General features: G+C 33.2%; 2 protein-coding genes across 3 annotated transcripts in view; one reads left to right on the plus strand and one right to left on the minus strand.

Annotated features, from left to right (window-relative positions):
* O-fut2 (O-fucosyltransferase 2) overlaps nucleotides 1–25,818 on the minus strand; it is a 40,333-nt gene extending 14,515 nt beyond the window's left edge. For both annotated transcript variants that reach the window (XM_080173441.1, XM_080173442.1), the window contains exons 1-14: nucleotides 25,740–25,818; nucleotides 20,624–20,684; nucleotides 19,730–19,806; nucleotides 16,152–16,207; nucleotides 15,243–15,306; nucleotides 14,418–14,477; nucleotides 9,626–9,708; nucleotides 8,748–8,797; nucleotides 7,365–7,419; nucleotides 6,130–6,202; nucleotides 5,430–5,502; nucleotides 1,594–1,662; nucleotides 829–876; nucleotides 36–85 (exon numbers count right to left, since the gene is read on the minus strand). In XM_080173441.1, the coding sequence (XP_080029567.1) occupies nucleotides 36–85; nucleotides 829–876; nucleotides 1,594–1,662; nucleotides 5,430–5,502; nucleotides 6,130–6,202; nucleotides 7,365–7,419; nucleotides 8,748–8,797; nucleotides 9,626–9,708; nucleotides 14,418–14,477; nucleotides 15,243–15,306; nucleotides 16,152–16,207; nucleotides 19,730–19,806; nucleotides 20,624–20,684; nucleotides 25,740–25,797 (877 nt within the window). In that variant the 5' untranslated portion in view covers nucleotides 25,798–25,818. The remainder of the gene's footprint in view (nucleotides 1–35; nucleotides 86–828; nucleotides 877–1,593; nucleotides 1,663–5,429; nucleotides 5,503–6,129; nucleotides 6,203–7,364; nucleotides 7,420–8,747; nucleotides 8,798–9,625; nucleotides 9,709–14,417; nucleotides 14,478–15,242; nucleotides 15,307–16,151; nucleotides 16,208–19,729; nucleotides 19,807–20,623; nucleotides 20,685–25,739) is intronic.
* The window catches only part of LOC145329363 (pyrroline-5-carboxylate reductase-like), a 400,948-nt gene that overhangs the window by 257,298 nt on the left and 117,505 nt on the right, over nucleotides 1–26,145 (plus strand). The window lies entirely within an intron of this gene.

A 26,145-nucleotide genomic window follows, 5' to 3' on the forward strand; every position in this document is an offset into this window, starting at 1 on the left:
GCACGCCTCTGATTGTTAGTTATAAAATTGTTAACCTGGTATGTTAGGAATTTGATCTGCACGTGCTCGCACATAATCTTTTCTCCTTAAAATAATTCTAATATAACGATGAGTCTTTTTAAAAACATAGCGGTTGCGCTCTTAGCATATATATATCTAGGGGCTTTGTATCAAACGGGGTAGAAAAAGCCTAAAGCCAGCCCAATACTTGAAACTAAAAAAATAGCCCAGTACCTACGACTTTGTATATAAGGATTATTATTATTTATTACACACAAAAATATTGGATAAGGTGCAGTTTGTGGTAAAAGGTTCCTGGTATCGAATATCTCTAAAAATCTATAAACTTTGAAAAAAGCTTAACGTATACATTTTGATCACTCAAATTTTGACCGGCAAAAGAAGACATATAAATAAATAATCTGGAATTGTCATTGTTTAATAATGCATAATTATCACGCAGCGCATAAAAATGCGCGAAAATGAATTTTGATTCTCGTGTTTTCTTTAGTCAATATATTCCAATGCATGAATCTTGACTCTTCTAGATAATTAAAATTAGACAGACAAAAAGTGAGTTATTGAGCAGATATTCTCTGGTCACAAAAGAAAAAAGTGTGAGAATATGTGATTATTAGGTAGACAGTATACTATAACGAAACCTTTCTTTAAAAAATTGTCTTTTGTAGTATGACCGATAGACCAATAGAAAAAGTTAGTTTATCAAAAGCAGCCGAGATAATCATACTTCCCCCATAGCGTTACGGACGGACATACAAAATGAATTATAGAGCAGCTTCAATACTAAAACTAAAGATATTTTAATACCTGAGGTGAACACAAATATAAGGTCCTCCACGTTCAGATCTTTCTACCCTAAAATAACAAATCCTATATAAAAGTAACAGGATGTTTGACTGCCTATCTGTTTGTACCAAAGGATCTCGCTAACAGCTGAACTGGTTTGGTTCTACTTTGCAATATAGCTTCTCAGAGGTTCTAGGAAAGTTTATGGCTATTTCTAGGGAAGGATACCACCACCCTACGAGGATAAATAAAAAACAAAACAATTTACTTATACACAAGGATGACAACATCCATAAAAGCGAAGCAAAATTGTAAGTAAATTTGTTGAAAAACTGCTTGATACAGGATAATGTAAATGGACATACTTACATTTTAAGACTTGATTAGAGAGTTGCTTCGCTTATAATATTATACTTTGTTGTCCCAGGAATCAATATGCCAAAAATCAGATCAATCAGATGATTAGATCACATAAAAATTTGTTGTTAAAAAAGTAAAAAAATCAACATGTTTAAAATGGACGTACGGACATTTTGGTAATGATTATAGAGTTGCTACGCTTAATTGTAACCAACTACTAAAGGAATCACCATGCAAAGTTTGAAATCGATAGGACAATTCTAACATGCTTAAATTAACGAAAAAAGCTATCCGGTTCGGACGGACGGACCGATCCTAATTATAGAAAAGCTTCGCTTTAAAAAAATTAAATGGTGAGGGAATTTTACAAGATTCCTGGATCTAGCAGTACACAAATTCCCCTAAATTCATCAATATTTAATTAACCTGTGTTGTCTCCAATCTTCATTCATAGTTGTATTATCTTCTGGGTCATTAGACTTCAACATCGACATCCTAAAATAACATAAAACATAATAAGAGGTCAGACAAACGAATATTACCCAAGATGGAGTATTAACGTGCTTAAAATTCAACATTATATAGAAATCTTATACAAAATTGTATTAATCTATCCCTAAGTTACTTGGCACAAGATGCTTAATAAGGATATACTTGCATTTTAAGACTTAATTATAGAGTTTAGACTAAATCTTTATACTTAATGATCCTGGGATAATGATATTCATATTCCAAAAATCAAAGAAAAAGATCGTGCAATCAAAGAGTTTGTTGTCTGTCTACATTCTACAACCCCCATCATTTTCTATTTATTTAAAAATAAGGGGTTTCCGTGGTCGACTAGTGACTTTGAGGACTTTTATGCCTGTTAGCACTAAAACTAATCCACTAAATCTAAATGCATTTAATGTTTTGCTAAACTGCAATGCCGATTATCAATCACATCACTGAAAGCATTGCAAAAATTTGACATAGCCAACATTTTCCTTGTAAGGTGTTGTGCTAAAAAGAAGTAGGATGTATGCAATTGTATGTGTACCAAAATATCTCACAAACCACTCAGCCGCTTATAACTATTTTTTGGTAGGGTACCGCTACCCCCCAAAATAAAAAGCTTGGACGCCCCTTGGGGGGGGGGGGGTAGTAAATGAGGGATTTTAAAGTTAGAGGGGGGTAAACTCTCCCCCCCCTCTACCTTGGACGTCTATAAATTCAGCCCTAAGGGCAATGCTTAAGTAATTAAAGTTTCAAATCGCTGTAAAAAATAATAGAATTTCCTTAATATAAGAGCTATTCGATTCAGCAGTAAGTGAGATTTTAAGGTTCAAACAGATATAATGATATTGATGGATAATTTTTATTTTAAGTTTATAAGAGGTTGTTTCGTCTTTGTATGGATAGTGTATTTACTTGTATTTTCTTGTGTATATTATAATAAATCAAGCTTTCCTTTTGCATATACCAACAAACCTTTTAGACCAGATCCTTTAAAATACACAATATTTTTGAAAGCAAAGCTACTCTATAATTCAATTTGTCTGTCCGCCATTCTCCATAGCGCTATAAGGTAAATGTGAACCTTCTCAGGACCACAGAGAAGCTACACTGTAAATGAGTACCATATCGGTTCAGCGGTAAGCGAGATCTTTAGGTGAATGCACATACAAATTGCTAAGTTTATAAGTTATTTATAAGTTTATATAACGATCCTAGCCGCTACGCACCTATGATCTGTCGACTTTGTATTCGAATAGACAGAGAGAGGGTAAAAAATAGCCTAAATCCATCTTAAGCCATAAATACTAATATTAAGTATACTAAAACCACCAAAGGAGCAATACAAAGCTTACATAAACAGAGAACCCAATCGGTTAAGTAGTTATTGAAATCTTAAGCTTTAGACAAAAAACCTTATTACTTTATATAGATACTAGCGTCTTCGTCCCTAACCTCTAGGTGAAATTAGCTTAAAAACTTAAAACCACCACAGGACCAGTAGGTATATTTCCTGAAGAGTAGAATCCAATCGGTTCAGTGGTTACCGAGATCTTAAGGGACAGACAGACGGACAGACATTAAGCTACTTTGGTTTTCACTTAATTTTAATATACATATTTTATTTTTTTTAAACTTGACAAAATACAAACAAAAACATATTTTAACATATTTACAATTCATGTTGGCTAAAAATAGCAAGTACATAAGTACTAAGCAAACTATTCCCTCAAAATAAACAAATAAAAAAACATGGATCAACTAGGAATAAGTTTTATGAATCACTTGTGTGGGAGAGATGAAAGTACACAGCATTGTACTTTTGAATCTTGTTGAACGTTTAATATGCTATTTATACATATATTCAAATATCTATAATACAAAGTAGAACGATGTTTGTTTGTCTGTCTGTCTGTTTGTAGCGAAGGATCTCGCTAACCGCTGAATCGATCGGGTTCTCCTTTACAGGGTAGCTTCTCATAGGTCCCGGGAAGGTTTATAACTATTTTCTTGGGGGGGTGGAACACCCCTAACCACCCAAAAAATGAAAAATCCCCCCCCCTAAATTTTTTTTTTATTTTCTTTAAAATCTTAAACACGAAAAATTAGTTTGAAAAAACCTCTTGGGGCAAAGCCCCTAGAGGCTAGGGGCGAAGCCGCTAGTACTTAAATAAACCAGTAAAGATTTGTATTTGTCCGTTAAGAACTTGCAAATAGAGAAGATTGGCATAAGTTTTATGTCAGGGCCAAAAAAATGAAACCCAAGTTCTTCAGTGCAAACATGAACAACTGCTAGCTGCTAAAGGACTGCCTGCACATCGTTATAAGCGGCATGAAAATGCCTATAAATAATCTGGAATAAAACATCCAATGATGCACAGGGAAAGCTTAACTGAAGAAAAGAAGCATAAGGGTATTTCATGCCTTTAAGTGCGCTGCTAGATTATTGATACGGAGTATTATTGAGCAATAACTTTTACCAAGTATTTGAATGACGAATATAGCATAATAAATATGTTCAGCCATCCGGATCCGCACTGACCAAATTTGGAGGATCCGGATCCGCATACAATCAATGCGGATCCGCAACACTGATAAATATCTGTATGCTTTGTGGACCCTGTGCCGACTTTCAATTTTAAACGTTGAATATCAGCCAATAGCGTCGGAAATATTAACACAACCAAGTCGCTACAAATGAGCAAACAACCAATTTGCTAGCAGACGAAAAAAGGTCTCATATATTGGATCCAGGTAGTTATCTTCATTTTATATCTATACTTATTTATTTATTGTTTAGCCGTTTGGCCTTAAAATTCACAAATAATTTTAGATAATCGAACCCAGGAACATTTTACCGTGGACTGCACCTGACCCCCAAACCATTTACTTATCCCTGTATCCATGAGTTGAATAGAAAATACTTGTGTGTATGTACAGTACAGGCTTGATTGAAGATCAATTATTTCCACATGTTCTTTTCTCAGCTCAAGTTCATTCATATCTCAAGGAGAAAAAAGCTGCTTTCAAGGCTAACCTGATTATTTTTTTTTTTAACTTGGAATGCTTTTTCAAGAATCTCTTCAAACCGATTAATATCCGACAAATTATAACTGGTTCTAAGCCCTACTTTAAAAAAGCATAGAAACTTTTAATAAAATAAAAATTTTAAAACCCATACAATTATTGTAAAATCCAGCCCTAAAATGTATGTATGTCCTTAAACAGAATCGTTTATTAAAATATTTATGCAACAAGTATCGAATCTTCTCTACAAGTAAATGTCCAAAAAGTATTATATGCTTGTCTGTATTGATATTTCATATCCTTATACTAAAGTAACAGGATGTTTGTTTGTCTTTGTGTCTGTGTATCTGTGTGTTTGTACCGAAGGATCTCGCTAACCGCTGAACCGATCAGGTTCTCCTTAACAGGGTAGCTTCTCATAGGTCCCGGGAAGGTTTATAACTATCTCCTTTTGGGGTGGGACACTCCCAATCCCCCCAAAAAATGAAAAATCCCCACCCCAAAAAAAAGATTTTAATTTATTTACCTAAGTAAAATTAAAAATGAGTGGGGGGGGGGGGGGCACCCCCCCAAAAAAATTTTTTTTTTACTTTTTCTTTTAAAATCTAAAATAAGAAATTGGGTTATTAAATTCGACTCTCTCCTCCTAAAATGCCCCTAGAGGTCTCTAGGGGCGTAGCCGCTAGTACTCATATATATTAATACACATTTAAGGTGCTAAGTTATCTTATTTTTCTTACCTGTATTGATCTGCAATATTGATAAGGTGCTGAGCAAATCTCATTGATCTTCTAACTCCCCAATAATTCTCGTCTACAGCAGAAAAATATTTATTATAGAGTAGCTGCAATCCATGGATCCTAAGGGATAAGACAATGGAAGATAAATTGATATACAATACATCCTAAATAGTGATAAACAAAATGGCATCTTCTGTAGATTAAATTGTTTGTTAAAAAGATAGAACACTACTAGTTTGGAACCAACCAATCAAAATTCAAAGACCAAAAGCGAACAAATAAAAAAACATAATTATGAAACTTTGAGTACCGGCATAATTTACAGTCCTATGTACCCCCATCCCTGCTTTTTATTTGTTTCAGTATTTTACTTTGGTATTTTAAGCCATCGTTCTAATCCTCGCAGGAATCTTTATAAACTGACTAAGGCCAATATTTCTGGTCCACTTTCGGTTGAGGGAAAATTGCCAACATATCAGTTAGGCACTTAAAGTCTTTTACCTCCTCCCAGGGATAGGTCAATGGATGATTTATTGATGAAAGTACATCCCAAAATATTATTTAGTAAATACCATCCAATTAAAAACAAGATTTAATAAAAGTTACAAATTTTTTTAAGCCGACGAATGAGAATATTATTTTTAACTTTGGGTACTAGTATAATTTAGAGTCCAAAGTCCGTTCCCGTTGCCATGTCTACCTCCAAAATAAGAATGAAGCAAAGTTTCAGCTCTGTCCAACATTATACTCTTGTCACCAGAACTTATTAGGAACTAAAATAAATATCATAATAAATGTATTTTAAAAGCGAAGTTTTTCTATAACTAGGACCAATCAGTACATAGGGCTTGTGACGTGTCTAGGGGTAGGTTTTTATGGGTGCTGAGCTCAAAAATACTACCAAAAAAGTGGCGGCCCATCCATATGGCAGCTAGGTAACAGCTGCAGCTTAGCTGGGAGCGGCCAAGATTAGAATGAGTAGATAGGGCTTGTGATGTGTCTAGGGGTAGGTTTTTATGGGTGCTAAGCTCAAAAATAGTGGCCGCCCATCCATATGGCAGGTGGGTAACAGCTGCAGCTGTGCAGTATGCTGTTGTTTAAGACTCACCTGCAAGCTCTTTTTGGGACTATTGAAGGATGACCAAATATTGAATATTTCAGTATGAATACACTTCTTCTATTGTCATTTTATATTATTAATAACAACACCTTATCAATTTAAGGATTTAGTTGATAAACAGCTGAAACTGGCTGAGAACAGTTAAAAATAAAAGTTTAAGACATAGCTTGTGATGTGTCAAGGGGGTGTAAGTTTTTATAGGTGCCAAGCTCATTAATACTCGCAAAAATAGAAAGGCCCATCCATATGGCAGCAGGGTAACGGCTGCTGCTCAGATGTAGCTGTTACCCAGCAACCATATGGATGGGCCCATACCATTATTGGTAGCATTTTTGAACTTAGCAACCATAAAAACCTACTCCTAGACACGTCACAAGCCATATGATATCTACTCATTCTACTCTTGGCTGCTCCCAGCTGAGCTGCAGCTGTTACCCAGCTGCCATATGGATGGGCCGTCACTATTTTTGGTAGCATTTTTGAGCTCAGCACCCTTAAAAACCTACCCTTAGACACGTCACAAGCCATATCTACTCATTCTACTCTTGGCCGCTCCCAGATGAGCTGCAACTGTTACTCAGCTGCCATATGGATTGGCCGCCACTATTTTTGGTAACATTTTTGAGCTCAGCACCCATAAAAACCTACCCCTAGACACGTCACAAGCCATATCTACTCATTCTACGCTTGGCCGCTCCTTCGCTTTTATGGATGTTGTCATTCTATAGTTGTTGAATTTTATATTTGTGAAATTTCTAGGCTTCTCTAAATAAACATAATGTTAAGCTTTAAAATTATGACTTTAGTAAACGTACCTTATTTAAAACATCAGTAGTTCCTTGTAAAGACATACAATCAAACTTATCTGCCCTAAATACATATCATATTAGACATTTTCCTTGCAAACCAATCCTATAATTTATATTGTCAGCCTATCGGTCCATAACTGTATGAGATGAATGTAATTTACTCGGCTCCTATTTAGGATGCCTACTTTTAGGGAAGAAAACTGTCAATGAATAAGTCTATGAACAGAAGGACAGACCTTAATTAAAAGCATGGACTTAAATAATGCTTTATACTAAAATCTACGAGAAGTATACAAAAAATCAGCAAGAAAAACAAGAAAACTTTCACGTACTGTAAAAAGTGTACTACCGTTTCCGCAAAATTTTGTGTTATTTAAAAATCGTAACCATTGTCCTAACATCAGAGTAAAAGCGGAACGTTAATGATGGGGAAGCTAAGACGTATGTTCAGACTCTAATAGTAGAATAGCTTCGCTTTTAAAAAGCATTTTTTTTTGCTGAGATGAATGTACATACAGTCAGATATATGAAAATATAACCAGCAAAACAAAACAAAGCTCAAGAAAAATGGAACAATAATATTTATTTGTGATAAAAGTTTATGTGGAATCGTAATAAATCAAAAACAATAAGCTTCACTCACAGAGGTTTATATCAACACAGGGATCTTAAGAGATAAGACTTTGGACGATGAATTAATGTACACCTCGATAATAATAAACAAAATTACAACTTCTGTGGATCAAAATTGTTAGTTGAAATGTTTAGTCACTACCATTATCAGATTAATCATCATTAAGATTTAAGAACCAAAGTTTTTGAGGCGGAGATGTGAGATGTTGTTTAAAAAGGGGGGGGGGGTGGAACTCTGTTAATAAACGGCCTTTTCTCACAAAAAAGACAAAAAACTTTTACATTTTTTTTAGTTGAGTTCCTTTGACTTTAGTTTAGTTTGCAAAAGGTGTCACACATCCATTTGTTGGTACCATTATAATTTAGATTCCAAAGTCCCCTCCCTCCCTGGGCTTATATAAATAGGAATTTGTAGATTTTTTATTTGTTAGCAAGACCGAAAACGGTCATAGATGTTATATGTATTTATATTTAATTCATCTTATTCTACATTAAATGAATAATAATTATACAATATACAAACAGTGTGTTTTTATTTAAAGTGAGGGGGGGGGGCACACCTTCCTAAAAATAATTATAAGCTTTCCCATGACCTATAAAAAACTTCACTGTAAAGGAGAATCATATCGGTTAGTGAGATTCTTTGGTACAGATAGACATACAAACACACAGACACTCCGTTACTTTTATAAAAGGATTACAACTCAAATGATTTGCAAAGCAAAAATATAATTTCTTCATTTAAACTTTTTATACCTAATATCTTGGAAATCCCAGAAATATCCCTTCCATCGGCCGGAGTCATCCTAAATGTGATATAAAGAACTTTCATTTTTGCGAAAATCAATTTTGAAAGTTTAAAGTTTAATTTTTATCCCCTAGCAGTTCCCGCACAACAATTATGATAAAAAAGCAACAAGAGAGGGGGGGGGGGGGATTTGACACATTTGCGTAAATAGTGAGTATAGGCTTTATCTTTCGACTGAGAGGATAGGTTAATTGGGATAAAAATCATTCTTATATGATTAATTTTTCCAAGTTTGAAATTTTTTGGATAAGTCTCAAGGTTCAGGATCTGCAGGCCTCCAGCTGGTCTCAGGACAGGTGAAAATAATTTTTTTCTTTAAAGAGATAGATGTCAACTTATAAAACAAAATATGCATCTTTAATTTAAGATTTATAAAACCTATCTATCTATTCTTTTTTTTACCCTCAATAATTTTGAGCTCCTATAGGGTGAAATTTGAAATTGAATTTAAAAAATTAATATCCCCAAGATTAAGATTTTTAAGATCTGGTTACCAGAAATAAAATCTAAGCTTCTTGTTTAGCTAGATAACATTGGTCAGGTTAAGATGGGATACTTGAAACCTAATTTCTACAGTAATGAACTGTACACTCCTTTCCGTGCAAACACCTACTTACCCTTTCTCTCATAAACAATTTTTTTTGTCAACATATGTAATAGAAATATGTTAAAAAGTTGATTTTTGACTCTACTTTGTTTTTAAAAAAAACTTTTCATACCTTCTAGCTGCTTAAATAATGTCACATGGTTGCAAGGCGTCATACTAATGCGCAGATGCCGCATCATGAGGAAGGGGGAGGGGGGTCAATGAAGTTATAATACAAACCTTTCTATATTGTGGAGGATCCAAACATTTTGAAATGTCAAATTTTTCTTCAAACTTTCCATCTTTCCACCCACCCTCATATCCCTGAGCATTTCAAGCTTTAACAAGGACAATTATGCTAATAAACAGTTTTGATAAAGAAAATAATATTCAACCTAAAATCACCTATATTATTTCTTTTAAATAAAGGCATAGGGCCAAAGTTTCCATATAAAGCCTAAAACTCTGGTCAGGGGTGTATATTTTTAAATTTGACCCTGCTGAGGGAGGGGGGAAATAAATCATATGTGGGTGGGGGGAAAAAAATATAAAAATGAAGAGAACTAAAAGCATTTTTTTCCATTTTTCTCACCTATTTGGTGAAAATACTAAAAGAATATGTGGGAGGGGGGATACTATGAATAAAATAAAGAGTTTTGAAAATATTTTTCCATTTTAATTCCTTCCTTGCTGGAAAAAACTAGGAGGGAAAAAAAATGAATTTTCTTCAGAATATACACCCCTGACTCTGGAAAAAAAAGTGGCAAAATTTTATCATCAAAGTATCTTCTGTAGATAGAATTAAATAAAAATATTAATTTCACGATAAATAGAAATTACCAAAGGGGTAGTTGCATGAAGTGCATTTAAATATGAATTTAGTGAACTGTATATTTTTTTTTCTTTTCAATAGTTTAAACTACATCTATAGGACATATATTTAAAAGAATTTCAATTTTCTACTAGGTAGTTTAAAAGATATCAATACTTGAAAATCATATTTTTTTGGATATAAGCAACATAAATAGCTTTCCTCTTTTCACAAAAACAGCATGATGACTATTTTGGCGGTGCCTATTTGGTTGCTATTTATTGTAATAAAAAATTATATATGTTTGATGGTATTCTTGTAACTTATGCTTACAATCAAACTTGTTAAATGCACTTCAAGCAACCATCCCTTTAAGCCTAACTGGCTGCAATTTAAATTCTTACAACTTTACAAATAACTCACATCTCCTAACCCATGGCAATGCTCATAATAATGCAGTGTTCAACAAAATTAAAAATTAATCATTATCCTTAAAGAAAAAATTTTTACTCCTTATATTACCTTTACATTATATAACCTTGTGACATGTCTATACAAGCCTCTAAGGAGACAGTGGACTATACATAAATCTTCAAAAAAAAATTAGGAACAGGTTACTCCATTGGTGGTTTATAATTATTAAGGTGAATTGTTGGAGAGGGTCAATATAACAAAAATTTATTCTCCAAATTTTCCACCATTAACATTAATCTACTACCAAAGAAGAAATTTTGTTTATCATAATTTGTGAGAATATCAATTTATCATCTATTGTTTTTTCTCTAGATCCCTGGTTAAACCCACAATTAGATAATGAAAATCTATAAAGTTTTAATAAACTAAAAGCTAGGAAAATTAATGAAACTGGACCCACCCTATGTACAAACAAAAGTAAATAACTCAAATAAGTAAGTATGGTACATTTTGGATTCAATAATTTTTAAAGTAAAGGTTAACTAGGTACTTTAATAGTACATCTTAATTATTTTTTTTTCAAATAAAAAAGAAAAAAAAACATTAGGTAAAAGGGTTGTTTAATAATAAACAATCAATTGTATTAAAATCTTGGATAAAAATATAAAGATGAAATAAATAAATCATTCATGTTAGATGCTGTAATCTATATTATAGTACTGGAACACTTTAAAATTAATAAATGTATTTTCCTTGTGTTGGTATTAAAGTTATTAGTTTTAAGTCCAACTCGGTTTGAACCTTGAAAAAAATGTGGATACTTTCAATAATAACACAATGTTAATGTAATTAAACACATTAAAAGCTCCTACTCTGCATTTAGTCACAATTTGACTTTCTAAAGGTTAGTAGATACTAATTCCATGAATTAATCATTTTAGGAATATCTTTATTATTTAAAACTTCAGGAAGTTAAAAAGATATTGGTGAAAACTCTTTAATTGTCACACAATCAACACACTTGCATGATAATGAATCAAACTTGTCTCAGAAGGCTAATTGCACTTTTGGCTTTTTGTATATTTGTTTATCAAATGCAAAACTCACTTAGTCATTTTCTTGAAAAACCAGTTGTTCAGCAATCAAAAACAATACCCTATCAAAATATTGAGAAACCAATCATCTATGTCTGTCAGGAAAATCAGTTCAATTATGCAAAGGCACTTGCAAATGGCTATGAAACTATTACAGCTTTTACTCTGGGAATACTGAACAAATCTAACAAAGTTTCATGGAAAGGAATTTACAATAACAAAACTTATCAGGAGTTGCTGAGTACCATCTATGAAACTGATTACAGTGATTTTGAAGCTATATCTTATGATGTTGTTGGCAACCAGGAGTTAAAAAACAATATTGATTCTGATGACATATATATGGTTCCTTATGGATTTTGCAAGAAGCTGAAACAGTCCAGACAAAGAATAAATATTGAAGTAAAGAAAAATTGCATCCTGCTTGTTGTAGACCCTGCTAAAGAAAATGCTTTTAGAATAACGAGTATGGAGAATGGGAAAGGTGAATTTGGACCATTAAATGATCAGTTCTTTGTTGGTTATAATTATGAAATAGAAGTCAGCATCCATGATTCAAGCATTTTCAATAGTATTACATGTGTGGACTATGACAAACTTGGTTCAACCTATGGAGAATGTATTGAAAAGGTCATGAGATCAAGATTGGTTAACCTTTATGGATGTATCCCACCTTGGTTACCCATAAGAAACAAAGAAACAACATGTGATGACAATAACTTTATAGATATATCTGATGATAAACTTAGTGAATTTAGAGATGAGATCCTGAGAGTTATCAAGGGACTTGACCTCAGAATGTTCAACCCTTGCCCATCACCTTGTATCACAATGAGTTTGAAGAAAAAAGAGCTCGTCAAATTTTCAAACAGAATTGAAAATGGCTATATTCATGTTGCTTTCCTTGATGCTGTCACCATATTTACAGATGTTCATGCTTATGATATATTTAGTCTAATTGTTGATCTAGGGTCTGCACTTGGTCTTTGGCTTGGTTTGTCTGCTTTAGCAATATTTGATGTTATAATCAACATTGATGGTAATGTTTTAAGAAAAAAATCAGCTTTTTGTTAAAAGGTATTTTGACACAAGAATCCTAAAAATTTCAAGCAATTTTCTTCTAATATTTTTTTTGTAAAGTTTGACTTAAATAGTTTGTAAATACTTAAATTATTTGATAAGGGTGGGGGGGAAGTTTTGACACTTTAGAGGCCTGCAGCACCTGAACATGGAGGCTAATTGTATTTTTTTCTTAAAATATGTAAATAATATATTAAAAGAAGGTTATGTTGTTTTATAAACTTACCTCTTACTGTTCAAATAAGAATTTTTTTTCTTTTTTTTACCTGTCCAGAGAGCACCTGGAGGCCTGGAGCTCCGGAACCTGGAGGCCTATCAAAAAAATCTTAAAACTTCGTGAAATTCATCATATAAGAATGATTTATCCTTAATAACCTATCCTCTCAGTCCAAAGATAAAGCCTAGGTGCCAGGTTTACGCAAATGTGTCAAAACTTCTCCCCCTTTTATTGAAAAAATGTGAACCTACTTGCTACTTAAAATTGCTTAACTTTTAGCAATTGTGCACAAGTATCAAAGATTTTAATCCTTTATTGATTACTTTCTCAATATGTAATTAATGTAATTACCCGAATTGTCAACTTTATAGTTTACATTTCAGTGTCGGGAAAGTTGTAAAGTTATAAGATCTAGACAACTTTGAATCTTTTGTGATCAGCTTATTTAAAAACAAATCTCCTTACAATTGCGCTCAAAATATAAACAATAAGAAATCATTTGGGCTTGAAATTTGCATTACAATCAAGCCATAATACTTTTAGAGTAGCTTCAACCATAAAACAGTACAATTTTCTTTGTATAAATCAAGGTTATAGTTCATTCAACACTGGAGATAAATTAGGAAAATAAAAAGTACAATGAAACTCTCATTTGTAAAAAGAATTTGAGTAATTGTCGCCAGAAAATTGAAAAATTCTTCTTTCTCATTTCTATTTGGCAAGTTGTATTTATTGTATCAAAGTACAATTTTATTTATATTATAAATATTCTATTTTTCATTTCAATGCAATGTTATTTTATGTGATATTAAAGTAGGATAAGGATTTTCTTTGTAGGTAAAGATAAAAAGGTCTTTTCAAGTTTTGCTTTTTAGGAGAGCTTCATTAATATTATCTGGTGGTTAGGGCTAAACCGCCTCTCCCCCCCCCCCCGAAAAAATTTAATTTTAGTAATTTAAATCATTAGAAATTGAGATAATCGTGAAACTATCTATCCCTTTTACTTAATATTCAAATGCATTAAGGTGATGATTGAGCAAGAGCAATGCATAACTTTGTAATCATAGCAAACTAACAAGGATGATGACATCCATAACAGCAGAGCTCGGAAAATAAAACGTTATAACAAAAGCACATAAACACTGACTTGTCGAGAATCAAAACTTGATAGACAGAATATTAATGTAAAGTTATAAACAAAATATTATACCTTCTTGTCCTAAGGATCATTGTTCCAAAAATCAGATGAATAAATCATACAAAAAATAGTTGTAAAAAGTTAAAAATCAGCTTGTTTTAAATGGACGTACGGACTTTCTCGTAACAATATTAGAGCTAAACTTATATACGGACGGACAAACGTACAGTCCCTCATTATGGAAAAGCATTGCTAGTATCCGTTAAAAGCTTAAAATTCCTGAAGATAATATACACTGTTGATAATATTTCCTTCTATGGACAGGAACTCAGCTAACTCTAAAGAATAAAGGGGGAGGTAGGTTGTGCTAAAATTCCGTAAACGTGTGAGTTTTAAGGCTTAAAAACAGTAGTAGAACGATAATATTCACTAAATGTGTGTATTCCTCATTGAAAAGAACTATAAACAAAAACAAAAATTTTAAGTTAACATAAATTTTATTGTTCTACTGCTGTATTTAAGCCTTAAAACTCACACCCTTAGGAATTTTAGCACAACCTACCTTCCCCTTTTTCATTTTCATATTTTCTTATTCATCCTTATGCAAAAGTAACATGATGTCTGTCTATGGGTCTGTAGCTTAAGATCTCGCTAACCTCTGGACTGATATTGTTCCCTCTTTGGAGTAAAGCTTCTTATAGTTCCATGAAATGTTTAAATAAGAACAAACAAATTTTGGTTGAAAAAGGATGACAACGTCCACAATTAGCAAACCAAAAAAAAATCAGGGAAGCGATTATGGACAAGAAGATTTAAAGAGAATTGGTTAAAATCAAGAATAATGTATTGGAGAAAAAATCACGAAACCTTTCTCACGTATTTTACATATTTCTATTTTGTAGCATAACTGTCGGACACAGCAAATAACATACTTAATGATCATTCACATGGAAAATCTCAAAAAAAATTCATCCGTCTAGGTATCTTGTAAAACAGCTAAGAAATTTACATTTCCCCCATAACATTGCAGACTGACGGACGTGCGGAAAAAGTGAATTATAGGGTAGCTTGACTAATAAAGGTGTGTCAATCAAGACACTTACCTATTACAGGTACAAAATTAGAAATGCTGGCAGTGTCGAAAAACAGGCTCCATGGTAATCTTGACTGAATATAAAAATATTAGAACCTAGGACTTTGAATTGTTTAGACGTTTATTTTTGGATTAAACAAAGAGGGAAAAGGTCCATAAGAATCATTACTCGTAATTGCAATAATAAGAAGGTAGCGGCTATAAATTAAGCATATTTTTATTTTAACTCAAAATTGTTGTAAATCTAAGAATAAAAAATAAATTTTTCTGTACAAAATAGTCCCTTAGTAAAAATAAAAACACAAATACTTTAGAAATAGGCCCTTTGGGTTTTATTAACAGTAAACTATAAATATTCATTAAAAATATTTAGAGACACTCGTTTAGGGGCGTCGTAGCTCAGTGGTAACGCACTGAGTTACGGTGATGAGAGTTCAAGTTCTAGTCCCCATGTGGCAACTCGAATTTCTCAGTTGAATACATTCAAGCAACTTCCCCTGGTTGTGTAAGAAGGGGATTATTGAGTAAGTTTGGATACTTAATAGTCACGTACATAATATCAGTACTACCCTTATCCCAAGCTCCCCTGCGGTGAGCGTCATTCATTACGGTGACTTAATTTGGGACACCTGCCATACTCGTCGAGGGTGAGGTAATAATGAGTAGCTCTCATGAGAAAGCGGGTCAAGTCATAATGTGCTTGAACGTGGAGCTTGATAGCCCTAGTGGCTATACAAAAGTGTCTCAGCCTACTCCATGACTACTTAGGTCCAAACTCTAAGAGATTATTGCTATTCAATCAATCAATCAATCAAGGGACACTCGTCTGACTGAAGCATGTGTCCTCTCCAAAAATCCCCTACAGAAGACCAACCAATTAAAAGCTACAGAGTAGCTTCACTATAATTGTATCTATTACCTGGACTCCAATGTCTCTTGATTGCCAGTGGTAAAGATTTCCCCAGGGTGGTAGGACTAAAGTTTTTATGCAAATCTTAGCTTAAAACTAAAAAATTTATAATTTTTTTTGTAATTTCTTTCTTTCAAATGTTTACCTCTATCAACTGAAATATTTAAAAAAGAACCAGGTGGCCTCAATACCTTGATTACGACATTAATATAATTATCACACTTCAATTTTTTCTAATGTTATAAATACATTAATTTGATATTTCTACAAAATAAATACCCTTCTTTTTCCTAATGTTAAAAATACATTGATTTCGATAACTCTACAAAATATTCATACTTCCCTTTTCTTTAGTGTCCTCTTTACCTTGATTACGACATATGTAACAAATAAAATAATCCCCCTTCCTTTTATTACAAATAAGCACCCTTCCCTTGTTTAATCATATTCCAAATCTCTTGATTACGGTAACTGTAAAAAATATAACCCCCATTCTCTTTTATTAGTGTCTAAAAAGTCTTGATAACGATATATCTACAAAATAACCACCTATCCCTTGTTTATTAAAACCTTGGAAAAGTACCAATAAACTAAGTGTTTGTTTTCTATTTTCAAGAATAAAATCATGTTATTGTAAAATCTACTTTTAAAATAAATTTTTAATGCAACTGCTTGATGTGTTCTCCTAAGGGAATTTGTTTAAAGTTTTATTTTTTAAGAATACAAAGAAAATATGAATGAAACTAAAACTAAATTAAAATTTTGTACAATTTTTTTTCTCTAAATACCAAGTAAGACTTAAACCCGAACTCTCCATCACCGTAACTCGGTGCGTTACCACTGAGCTAAAACGCCCGCTTGGATTTGTACTTTTTTTCTTAACGACAAAGAATTTAGCTAAAGACTTACATATATTTGAAATACTGGGTATAGTCCCATTCGTGACAACGACTCTTAAGGGGCGTTGCATCGTATTTTCGCAGTAGATTTTTTCATAGTTCTAGCCCTTGCGGGGTATCACACAACCTAACATAACCTAAAATAACCTATCAAAAGCTTCTAAGAAAATACGACGAAACGCCCCTTAAGAGGTGTTGTAACGAAAGGGAATTAACTGAATACTTGTTTCTGACACAGGTGTTCTTGTATTTTTTTCATGTGATAAAATAGCGGGGAAAATGTTATTGTCACTAGATAAACAATTTGACTGTAACGGTGCAGGGATATTAAGGGATAAGACAATGGGCGTTATATTAATGTACATCACTCAATGAGGATAAACATAATTTCCCCTCCCTTCTATAGATTAAAAGTTTTTAACAAACCAATTTAAATTCAGTAAAATTACCATAGTTTTGAGTCAAAGATTAAGATTCAAATTTTGAAAATCGGACGCAAAACATCAAAGAAACGGGGAAATATTTGAGGGGGGAGGATTAAATGTTTTTTTTTGCAGCAGGGAAAAAAATTAATCTTGCAACGTGGTTATTAAACTTTGGGTACCAGTATAATTAACAGCCTAATGTGTCTCCCCTTCCTCCCTGGTCACTATGTGTTTTCTAAACACAACAAACAGAGCAGTCAAGGAATAATGAAAAAACTTGGTCAAAATCAGGGAGGAAGGGGACAATGTTGGCTCATACACTTTGGGGACTTAATTTTGATTGGGTGGAGCAAACTAACAGAATCTTAACAATAATTTTAAAGTACAAAAGAGGTAATTTTATTTATCTTAATAGAGTTGAACATTGCCTTAACCCTCAGATCCCTTGACAAAATAAATTATTCTTTAGAATAAATATGTTTGTACTTTATATTTTTTTGTCCAGCCAAGTTTTTCTAATTTTAACTAGGTAGTCTGTCTGTTTGTTATCCACGGTAGATCGACAAAACATGATTAATTTTCATAAATAAGAGTTTACATAAAGTGAATACTCAAAAGCTGGTCTTCAGTAAGTTCTCGTAAATGGCTGGACTGTATAATCCACAATTTAAAGCTTAGTGTTGAACATAAGCAAGTTTTTGCCTATTTTGTGAGGGATGGGTATATCCCTCCATCTAATAAGATAAAAGCTATAAAAAACATCCATGGGATAAAAGTTTCCAGTAATTTTTTGTAATGAAATTGGTTTTTTTTATTTTAGAAAAGTAAGGCAACTTAAGTCACATAAAGTAAACTGCTACTTTAAAAGTTTTTGTACCTTCGCTTTATTTGATAGGATCAAACTTGTTATATGAATAAAAGCAATACGATTAAGTTTATTCAGCTGCATGTTGTTATTGAGAACCCTTTTAGATGTGTAGCATCTCTATAGGTATCCTCTTCTCTCACTGACTGACTCACTCACCTTTTCATTCCAAAATTGTTTAATGCTATATTAGAGTGTATGCTACTAGAATGCCCTTAGAGTAAAAGATAACACTTTTTTTTAGTTGACCAATTTTTCAATATTTTAATTTCCCTTTTCGTTGGTGACTGAATCAATTTACTATTTTCTACTTTTAATAGATTAAAAATTTTAGAGAAATTTAAACTCCTTTCCAATTTTTGATTCTTCAAATTTAACAGGAGGGAGAGGACAATGAAACTTACTTCATTATCTCTATTTGCTTCCTTCACTCTCTCTGTTATCTATGTATCTATGACCGTTTTCGGTCTTACTTTCTACCAAACATGATGCTAAGCTTTTCTGCACTCTTTTGTGTAAGATTCTGTTACTTAATAGTTTTATTAATTTTTTAAATAGGGGGTTGGGGTGTAAATCATCAATACGCCTCGCCTCACTGATTGTTAAAAATATTCTATAAGTTGCAGGGTACTAGGCAATTATACAAATGAAAAAATTATACTTAATGTGTTTTTGGCAACATGATTTTATAACTGTAAATTTGAAAAAATTTTACTTTTCCAGATCCAGATATTTTAGAGATATGACAAAAAAGCAACCAAAACTGAAATTGACAAAAAAAAACAGCAACTATAATTTTGATAGTTGCAGAAATGTTAGCACTCCGAGTAGCAACTAAGAGTAAATTAAAGTTGACATGCCTACTCTAAACTAGAAACAGACAATGCAATCTGTTCAATAGACAATTTTCTTTATCAACCAATTTTACCTTTTTTTGTTAATTTAAATAAAGCTCAACATTCTTTTTTTATTCACTTTTTTCCTTAGCTTTTATAACCCATGGATGGTTTTAAATGGAAAATTATGAAAATTATCTTAAAATATAAAATTTAAAAGGAACATTTTGGTTGACCCTTGGTTAGCAAAAACTTTCCCTTAATTAACTAAAGTGTTATCAGGGTAGGACGGGAAATTAGACTGTAAATTGATACAGTTTTATTAACACGATCTCTCATTCGCTGGTTGAAAACTTTCAACCAATATTTTTTACTACAGTAGGGGTAATATTGTTAATCGTCATTGGGAATGTAAATCAATTTACAATTTATTATCTTATTAGGATTTGTAATCTTAAATGTCATTAAGTGACTAATCGACCGTCGGATACTCCCTAATTGATAGATAGTCAAATAGTATCTACGTTGCATTAAATATTATGCCTCTTACAGATTTGCATTCCTAGAATATATTGGGTTGTCTTGTCTTGGATATTCAGCTTCCTTGTCATTACAGCTATCCGCATAAACACATCTCGTCTAAATAGAATTGTTTACAATCTACTAATTTACTCCCACAAAATAGTTATAAACCATCCCATGACCTAGGAGAAGCTACACAGTAAAAGAGAATTTTAAGAGTTCAGCGGTTAGCGAGATCCTTTGCTACAAACAGACAGCTAGACGGACATCCAGTTGCTTTTATGTAAGGATATACCTAATTATCCTATTCACTTGATTATTAAAGTATTGATTTCTAGGGTAATTAGGTATAATGTTCGTCAGGATTTTTAAATAATGTTGAATATGCATTGTTACCCTATATTTATTAATGGTCGTTTGTCTTTACTTTTTTGAATGTTGTCATACCATTTATTTTAAATAACTTATGCCTCTAGATTCTAGGGATATATATGAAAGGGGCGTGGGGTAGTCCACCACCCCTTTTTAAAATTTTTAAATGTCTGTTTTGTTGGGGTATGCTTTATGTATGATGCATTTGCTTTAAAAAGCTTCATTTAAAGGTCAAAGAAAAAATATATAAATTCAAATTAAATGCTTTAATGAAGTCAAACTGCATTAGAAAAAGATTCTAAAGATTGCTTCGCTTTTATGGATGTTGTCATCCTTGTTATCCTTCCGAAGAACCGGTATGGTTCTCCTTTACAATATTTATAAATTCTCATAGGTCCTGGAAAGATTAGGTTTATGAAAATGCCCCTAAAAAATTACCCACCCCAAAAAATGTTTTTTTTTACTTTTCTTTTTAAAACTGAAATCAAACATGGAGAGGGGGGGAGGGTTGAATTCCCCATCCAGCCCCATTTCTAGCGCCCCTAACTTTAAGTATTGTCACCTGAGATTAAAACCTTCTCCAGGATTCACATCATACAGTATATATTTCTTATTTAAACTTTCTAAAAATTAAAAATTATTAGGTTTTACTTAATGCCATATCAATCCTATATAGGGTTTGCAAAAATCCGGATTTTTCTAGAAAAGTCCGCGGACAATTGAAAAAGTCTGGTTTTAACCGGTTGAATCAATGAGAAAAAAAACAGTTACAGTTGAAAAACTGTTTTTTTGTGTGTACATTTTGATTTCTTTCCATTTTTTTAAACAATGGTGTTGTAACTGCCCTGGACTTTTCTTGCCAACCCTGATCCTATAATAAGATTTTATGCCCGAAGCTAAACATCTCAAAAAATACTTGACTGTATTGGTTGTACTTCCGAGGGGATCTTTTATGTGTATTTAAGACCAACTTAACAGGGGCGACTTTTATAGTAGCTATGCTACAAAAATCTAGAAAATTTTAATCTAACTCAGAGTATGCACCCCGTATCTACGCGACTGTACACTAACCCAGGTAGTAAGGGATATTGATCTGTAATTTATGCTAGTACCCAAATTTTATTTTTTGTTGTCTTTAAAACGTTGGGTACTTTTATTAAATACTAATTGGGTTGATTAAGATTTTTCCACCAATTATTCTATTCTATAGATGGTATCAGCGTTGCGGAGCCGGGAGCCGCCATATTTTGCTGGAGCCGGAGCCGTAATTTTCGTTTAAAAACGGCTCCGACTCCAGACTAGATAAATAAAGAGATTTTTTATAAATTATAATTTGGTAACTCTGTTTTGTCATGTGCAAATGTCCTTTTTAAGTTTTTCAAGTCCATTTTTATCAAAAGGTTAAAAATAAAAAATTATTTTTTTTATGGGGAAAGAAATATATCGAGTTTTTCTTGATTTTTAGGTCGGGGCCGGACCAAAATCAAACGGCTCCGCCACGCTGGATGGTATAATATTGTATATCAAAATTGGAAATGTTTAACAATTTATCATCCATTGTCTTATCCCTTGAGATCCCTGAGAGCCAACTGTGCTCTGTTTGTAGAAGAAGATTAAGTGAGATTGACGCCACCCACTATCAAAATATTCCAAGAATACCATTTTAAACATAGATTAATCTAGATGTTGTGTTAGGTCAGTTAATCCTATTAAATAAAGTAGTAGGCTTTTTTTTGTCTGTAGCGAAGGATATCGCTAACCGATGAACCGATATGGTTCTCCTTTACAGTGAAGTCCTTAGATGGTTTTGTGTTATTTATTTATATTAATTAGTCTGGGTATGGTTTTAGGCTGTTTTTCTGCCTTTCCACATCCATTCGATTATAGAGCCCCCTCCTAGATGCTAGGCGCGCAGCGGCTAGTCTTCATATAAAAGTAACAGGATGCCTGTGAGTCTATGTGTGTGTGTACTGAACATAATGATCTCGCTAACTGCTGAGCCGATATAGTACTCCTTTTTAAATGTAGCTTCTCATAGGTCACGGGAAGGTTTTTAACTATTTTTCGAGAGGGTATCAAGAAAAATTAAACTGGAGTTGAAAATGGGAAAGGGGTCAATTTTCCCCCCATCCTCCACTTCAAATGGCCCTAGAGGCGAAACCGCTATTTATCAGTTAAATCAAAACAACTCAAGGTAGAAAACTAATTAGGGTAGCTTGAATGTAAATTATAAGAGATAGGACAATGGGCGGGAAAATGATTTATATCCAAAATTATACCCCTGCCTTGGATTACAATTATTGGTGAAAAATTTTGAACATAATCAAGATTTATAAAAAGTCACAAAATTTTTTTTTGTAAAACTTTGGGTACATGTATAATCTACGGTCCAATGCCCTTTCTCTACCGTGGTATTTCATAGCAATCCTAAAAATATTTATTTTAAAACAATGGAACAATTCTTTCGTAATTGTTGTATCAATGTTTCCTAGCTAAGTAAATGTATCTAATATTTTGAAAACTGTAGGGAGGGCGGGGATATTAGACTGTAAGTAAATTATTCTTGTCCCCAAAGTTTTAATACACCTTCTCTCGTGTGTGAAATAACCTTGATGACATTTATTAAAGCCTGATTGGGTTGTACAAACTTTTCCACTAAAAGTTTCCATAGACAGGAGAGGTAATTTTGTTTATCATAATAAGAGCTGTAAATGAATTTGTCATTCATTGTCTTATCCTTTAAGATCCCGGAAAAATGTGTCAAATGAAACTTTAATCCTAAGTAAAATTGGAAATTTCTTGGGAAAAGATAAATGTATTTAATTTTTATTTTCATAAGACGTGCACAGTGGCAATACATAGAGTTATATAGATAAATAGCCAGGTAGTCTTTATGCATTGTTTATTGAAGAAAAAAAACATTTACAGGGTGCGGCACATAAATCCGGACAAATTCTAATTTTTAAACAAATAAACATAAAATCGTCAATTTTAAAGATTTTATTGAATTTTAAAAACTGAGAGGCAGAATAGGTAGGTATATGACTATTAGATTATCCAAAAAAAAATAGCGGCCAACCTCAATCACCGCCTCTACCCGCCTCCTCAACGTCTATATTCGACCAAAGATTTTTTTTGTGCTAAAAGGTCATTACCTAAGCTTTTTATAGTGGGGTCAAGTAGTTTTGACGCTATGGCCGTTTAAAAAACGTCCGGATTTATGTGCCGCACCCTGTATTGTGAAATTATACTACCTAAAGGCTACATCTCTAGAAGTCTCCAGGGCATTTGAAGTGGGAGGGGGGGATGGGGGACGTTGTGCACCCCCCACCCCTTTCAATGTTAGTTTTTTTTCTAACGGCAATTTCTCTTAGGAGAGTGGTGGTGCCCTCCCACAAAATAGTTATATACATTCCCTATTATATCATTTGTACATAATTCGACTAAAGGACCAAAAGAGTTGTACAATAGATGCAGGCTTTTGGTCAGGGGAAATTTTAAAATAAAATTTAGCCATTAAAAATAATTTTTCACAATACGTTATGAAGGGCCGATGAGTATATAATATATTCTTATAAACAAGTAACAGGATGATTGTGAGTCTCTTTGACTGTGTGTGTACCGAAGAATCTCGCTAACCGCTGAACCGATATGGATTTTCTTTACAGTGTAGCTTTCATAAGTTCTAGGATTATTTTTGAAGAAGGTACCACCATCCCTCCCAATTTTTTTTTATACTTTTTCTTCTAAAAACTATGATTGAAAGTGAGGGGGTCGAACCTCAACCCCCCCCCCCCCCCCAACCTCAAGTGCACCTAGAGATCTCTAGGGAGCGTTGCTGCTAGTAAAAAAGCACTAAGATTGCATTTTTAGTTAAAAATATTTAGCAATTTCCATCACACAATTTTATTATAGTAAATTTCTATAATTAAAGATTCATCACATATATAACAAGACTAAAATTTCCGTAAACATTCTAGGTATAATTTTGTACATGTTTTTTCAGGAATCTAAAGGAATAAGTCAATGGACGATATATTGATGTACTACACCCTCGATGATTATAAACAAAACTAGTAATTCTCTTAGACAAAATTAATGGTTGAAAAGTTTAGCCAATAATAGTTTGGAAAAAAACAATCAAAATTCTAGCTCGGTTATAAAACTTTGGGTACATGTATCATTCAAAGTCCGAGGTGCCCTCTCTCCCCTGGCCCTGATGTTATAACAAGATGGATAGGAGTAATGAAACAAATGATTATAGGATTAGGTCCAGGGATTTATATAAATTGGTTACTTAATGCAATTCAGGGAGGCAGGGGATATTGGACAGTATATTAAAATGGTACCCAAAGTTTTATATACACTTTATCTTACTCATTGGCTTAAAACTTTTGAGAACTTTATTGAATATAAATCTTCCCATTACAAATGAAAAGCTACTTTGTAAAGTAGAACCATTTAAATTCATCGGTAAGCTTGATATTTAGGTACAAACATCGGATAGACATCCTGTTAATTTTATATAAAGGCTCTATAGAGGCTAGGCCCAAAGAGGCCTCTATCAAAATGGCTATAAACCTTCCCAGGACCTATGAGAAGCTGCATTGTAAAGGAGAACCTTTTAAGCTCATCGGTTAGCTTTACATTCGGTTCAGACAAACAGGCAGAGATCCTGTTACTTTTGTATATACACTAGCAGCTACGCCCCTAGAGGCATTTGAGGATGGAGGGGAGGGGGGGAGACACACAGACATCCTGTTAATTAACCCTTACAGATCGGGGGGGGGGGGGGGGGGGGAGGGGGGCTCCAAGAGCCCCCCCCCTCTAGTTTTTTCAATCATATTTTTTTTGTAGGTAAGATGGAGAGCTGTAACTTCATGACTTTTTAAGTTTAGTAATTATACGTCGGCAAGAGTTGATTTTATTAGGATATCTGGTCTGTGTCGGTCGTGGTGTCCGGTCAAAGTCGGTTGGGTAGCGAAAAAAATTAGAAAAAATTCTAAATAAATCTTAATTTCTACATTATGACTTTTGTGTATAAGGTAGAAACCTAAAATTATTTTGGTGAATACTTAGATATCAATGACCTTCTGAGAAAAGTGATGTTATGACCGTTTGACCGCTCCCTGACCGACTTTATGACCGATTTTTGTCCGGCTTTTACTACAGACATATATCATGAATATCGTGGCTTCTATTACAGCTAGAGACCTATAATTTTTTATGGTAAATCCTTGAGCAATAATAAACAGATAAAAATATTAATTTGCGCCGCCAACCGCCGTTTTACCGCCGTAACCGCCGAAAATGGCGGTTTCCGTTATTTGCCGTTTTTCGGCGATGATCAGAAAAAGTAATTTTTTGTTATGAAAAATAAAAGTTCGTCCTAAAATTTGGTCATCCTAGCTGCAAAATTGGCCGCTCTACAGCTGTTTTAAAATTTAGCGGCTGGCCGCTAAAAAGCGGCTAAGGAGCGGTCTGAACGCTATGACTAGAAAAAGTAATTTTGTCTAAAAGTACACATGAACCACCAGAAAAAATTTTACGTCTTTATCTGTACCAGGAGCCGAGATAGGGGGGGGGGTCTTGGAGCCCCCCTCCCCCCCCCGATCTATTAAGGTGGGAATTGGGGCCCTATCTGTAAGGGTTAAGTATAAAGTTTACACAAAGCCTACCTGAACTTGAAAGAGCTATGAAATAGCTAAACAAACTGAAAACAACAAATCTTAACATTTCATATTCTAATTATATCTGCAATCATTTTCAAATAAAATCATTTGTTAAAAATAAATATATTTTCATAAATATCAAACTTCAAAATACATTGTAAAAATTTTATGTAAAACAACAAACAAGTATAAAAATATCACACACTAATAACACAATTGTATAATTCTACATATCTAAAGCGGAGCTTTTCTATGATTTGGGTAATCCGTCTGTATGTAACGGATAGCTCTATTCATTAATTTAGGCATATTAAAATTGTCCTATCGATTTCAAACTTTGTGTCGTGATTCCTGTAATAGTAAGGTAAGATTTAGAATGCGTAGCAACTCTATAATTTTTACCAAAAAATCT

Source organism: Acartia tonsa, chromosome 10, assembly GCF_053477335.1.
Source record: "Acartia tonsa isolate MP-2025a chromosome 10, ASM5347733v1, whole genome shotgun sequence".
Taxonomy (NCBI): domain Eukaryota; kingdom Metazoa; phylum Arthropoda; class Copepoda; order Calanoida; family Acartiidae; genus Acartia; species Acartia tonsa.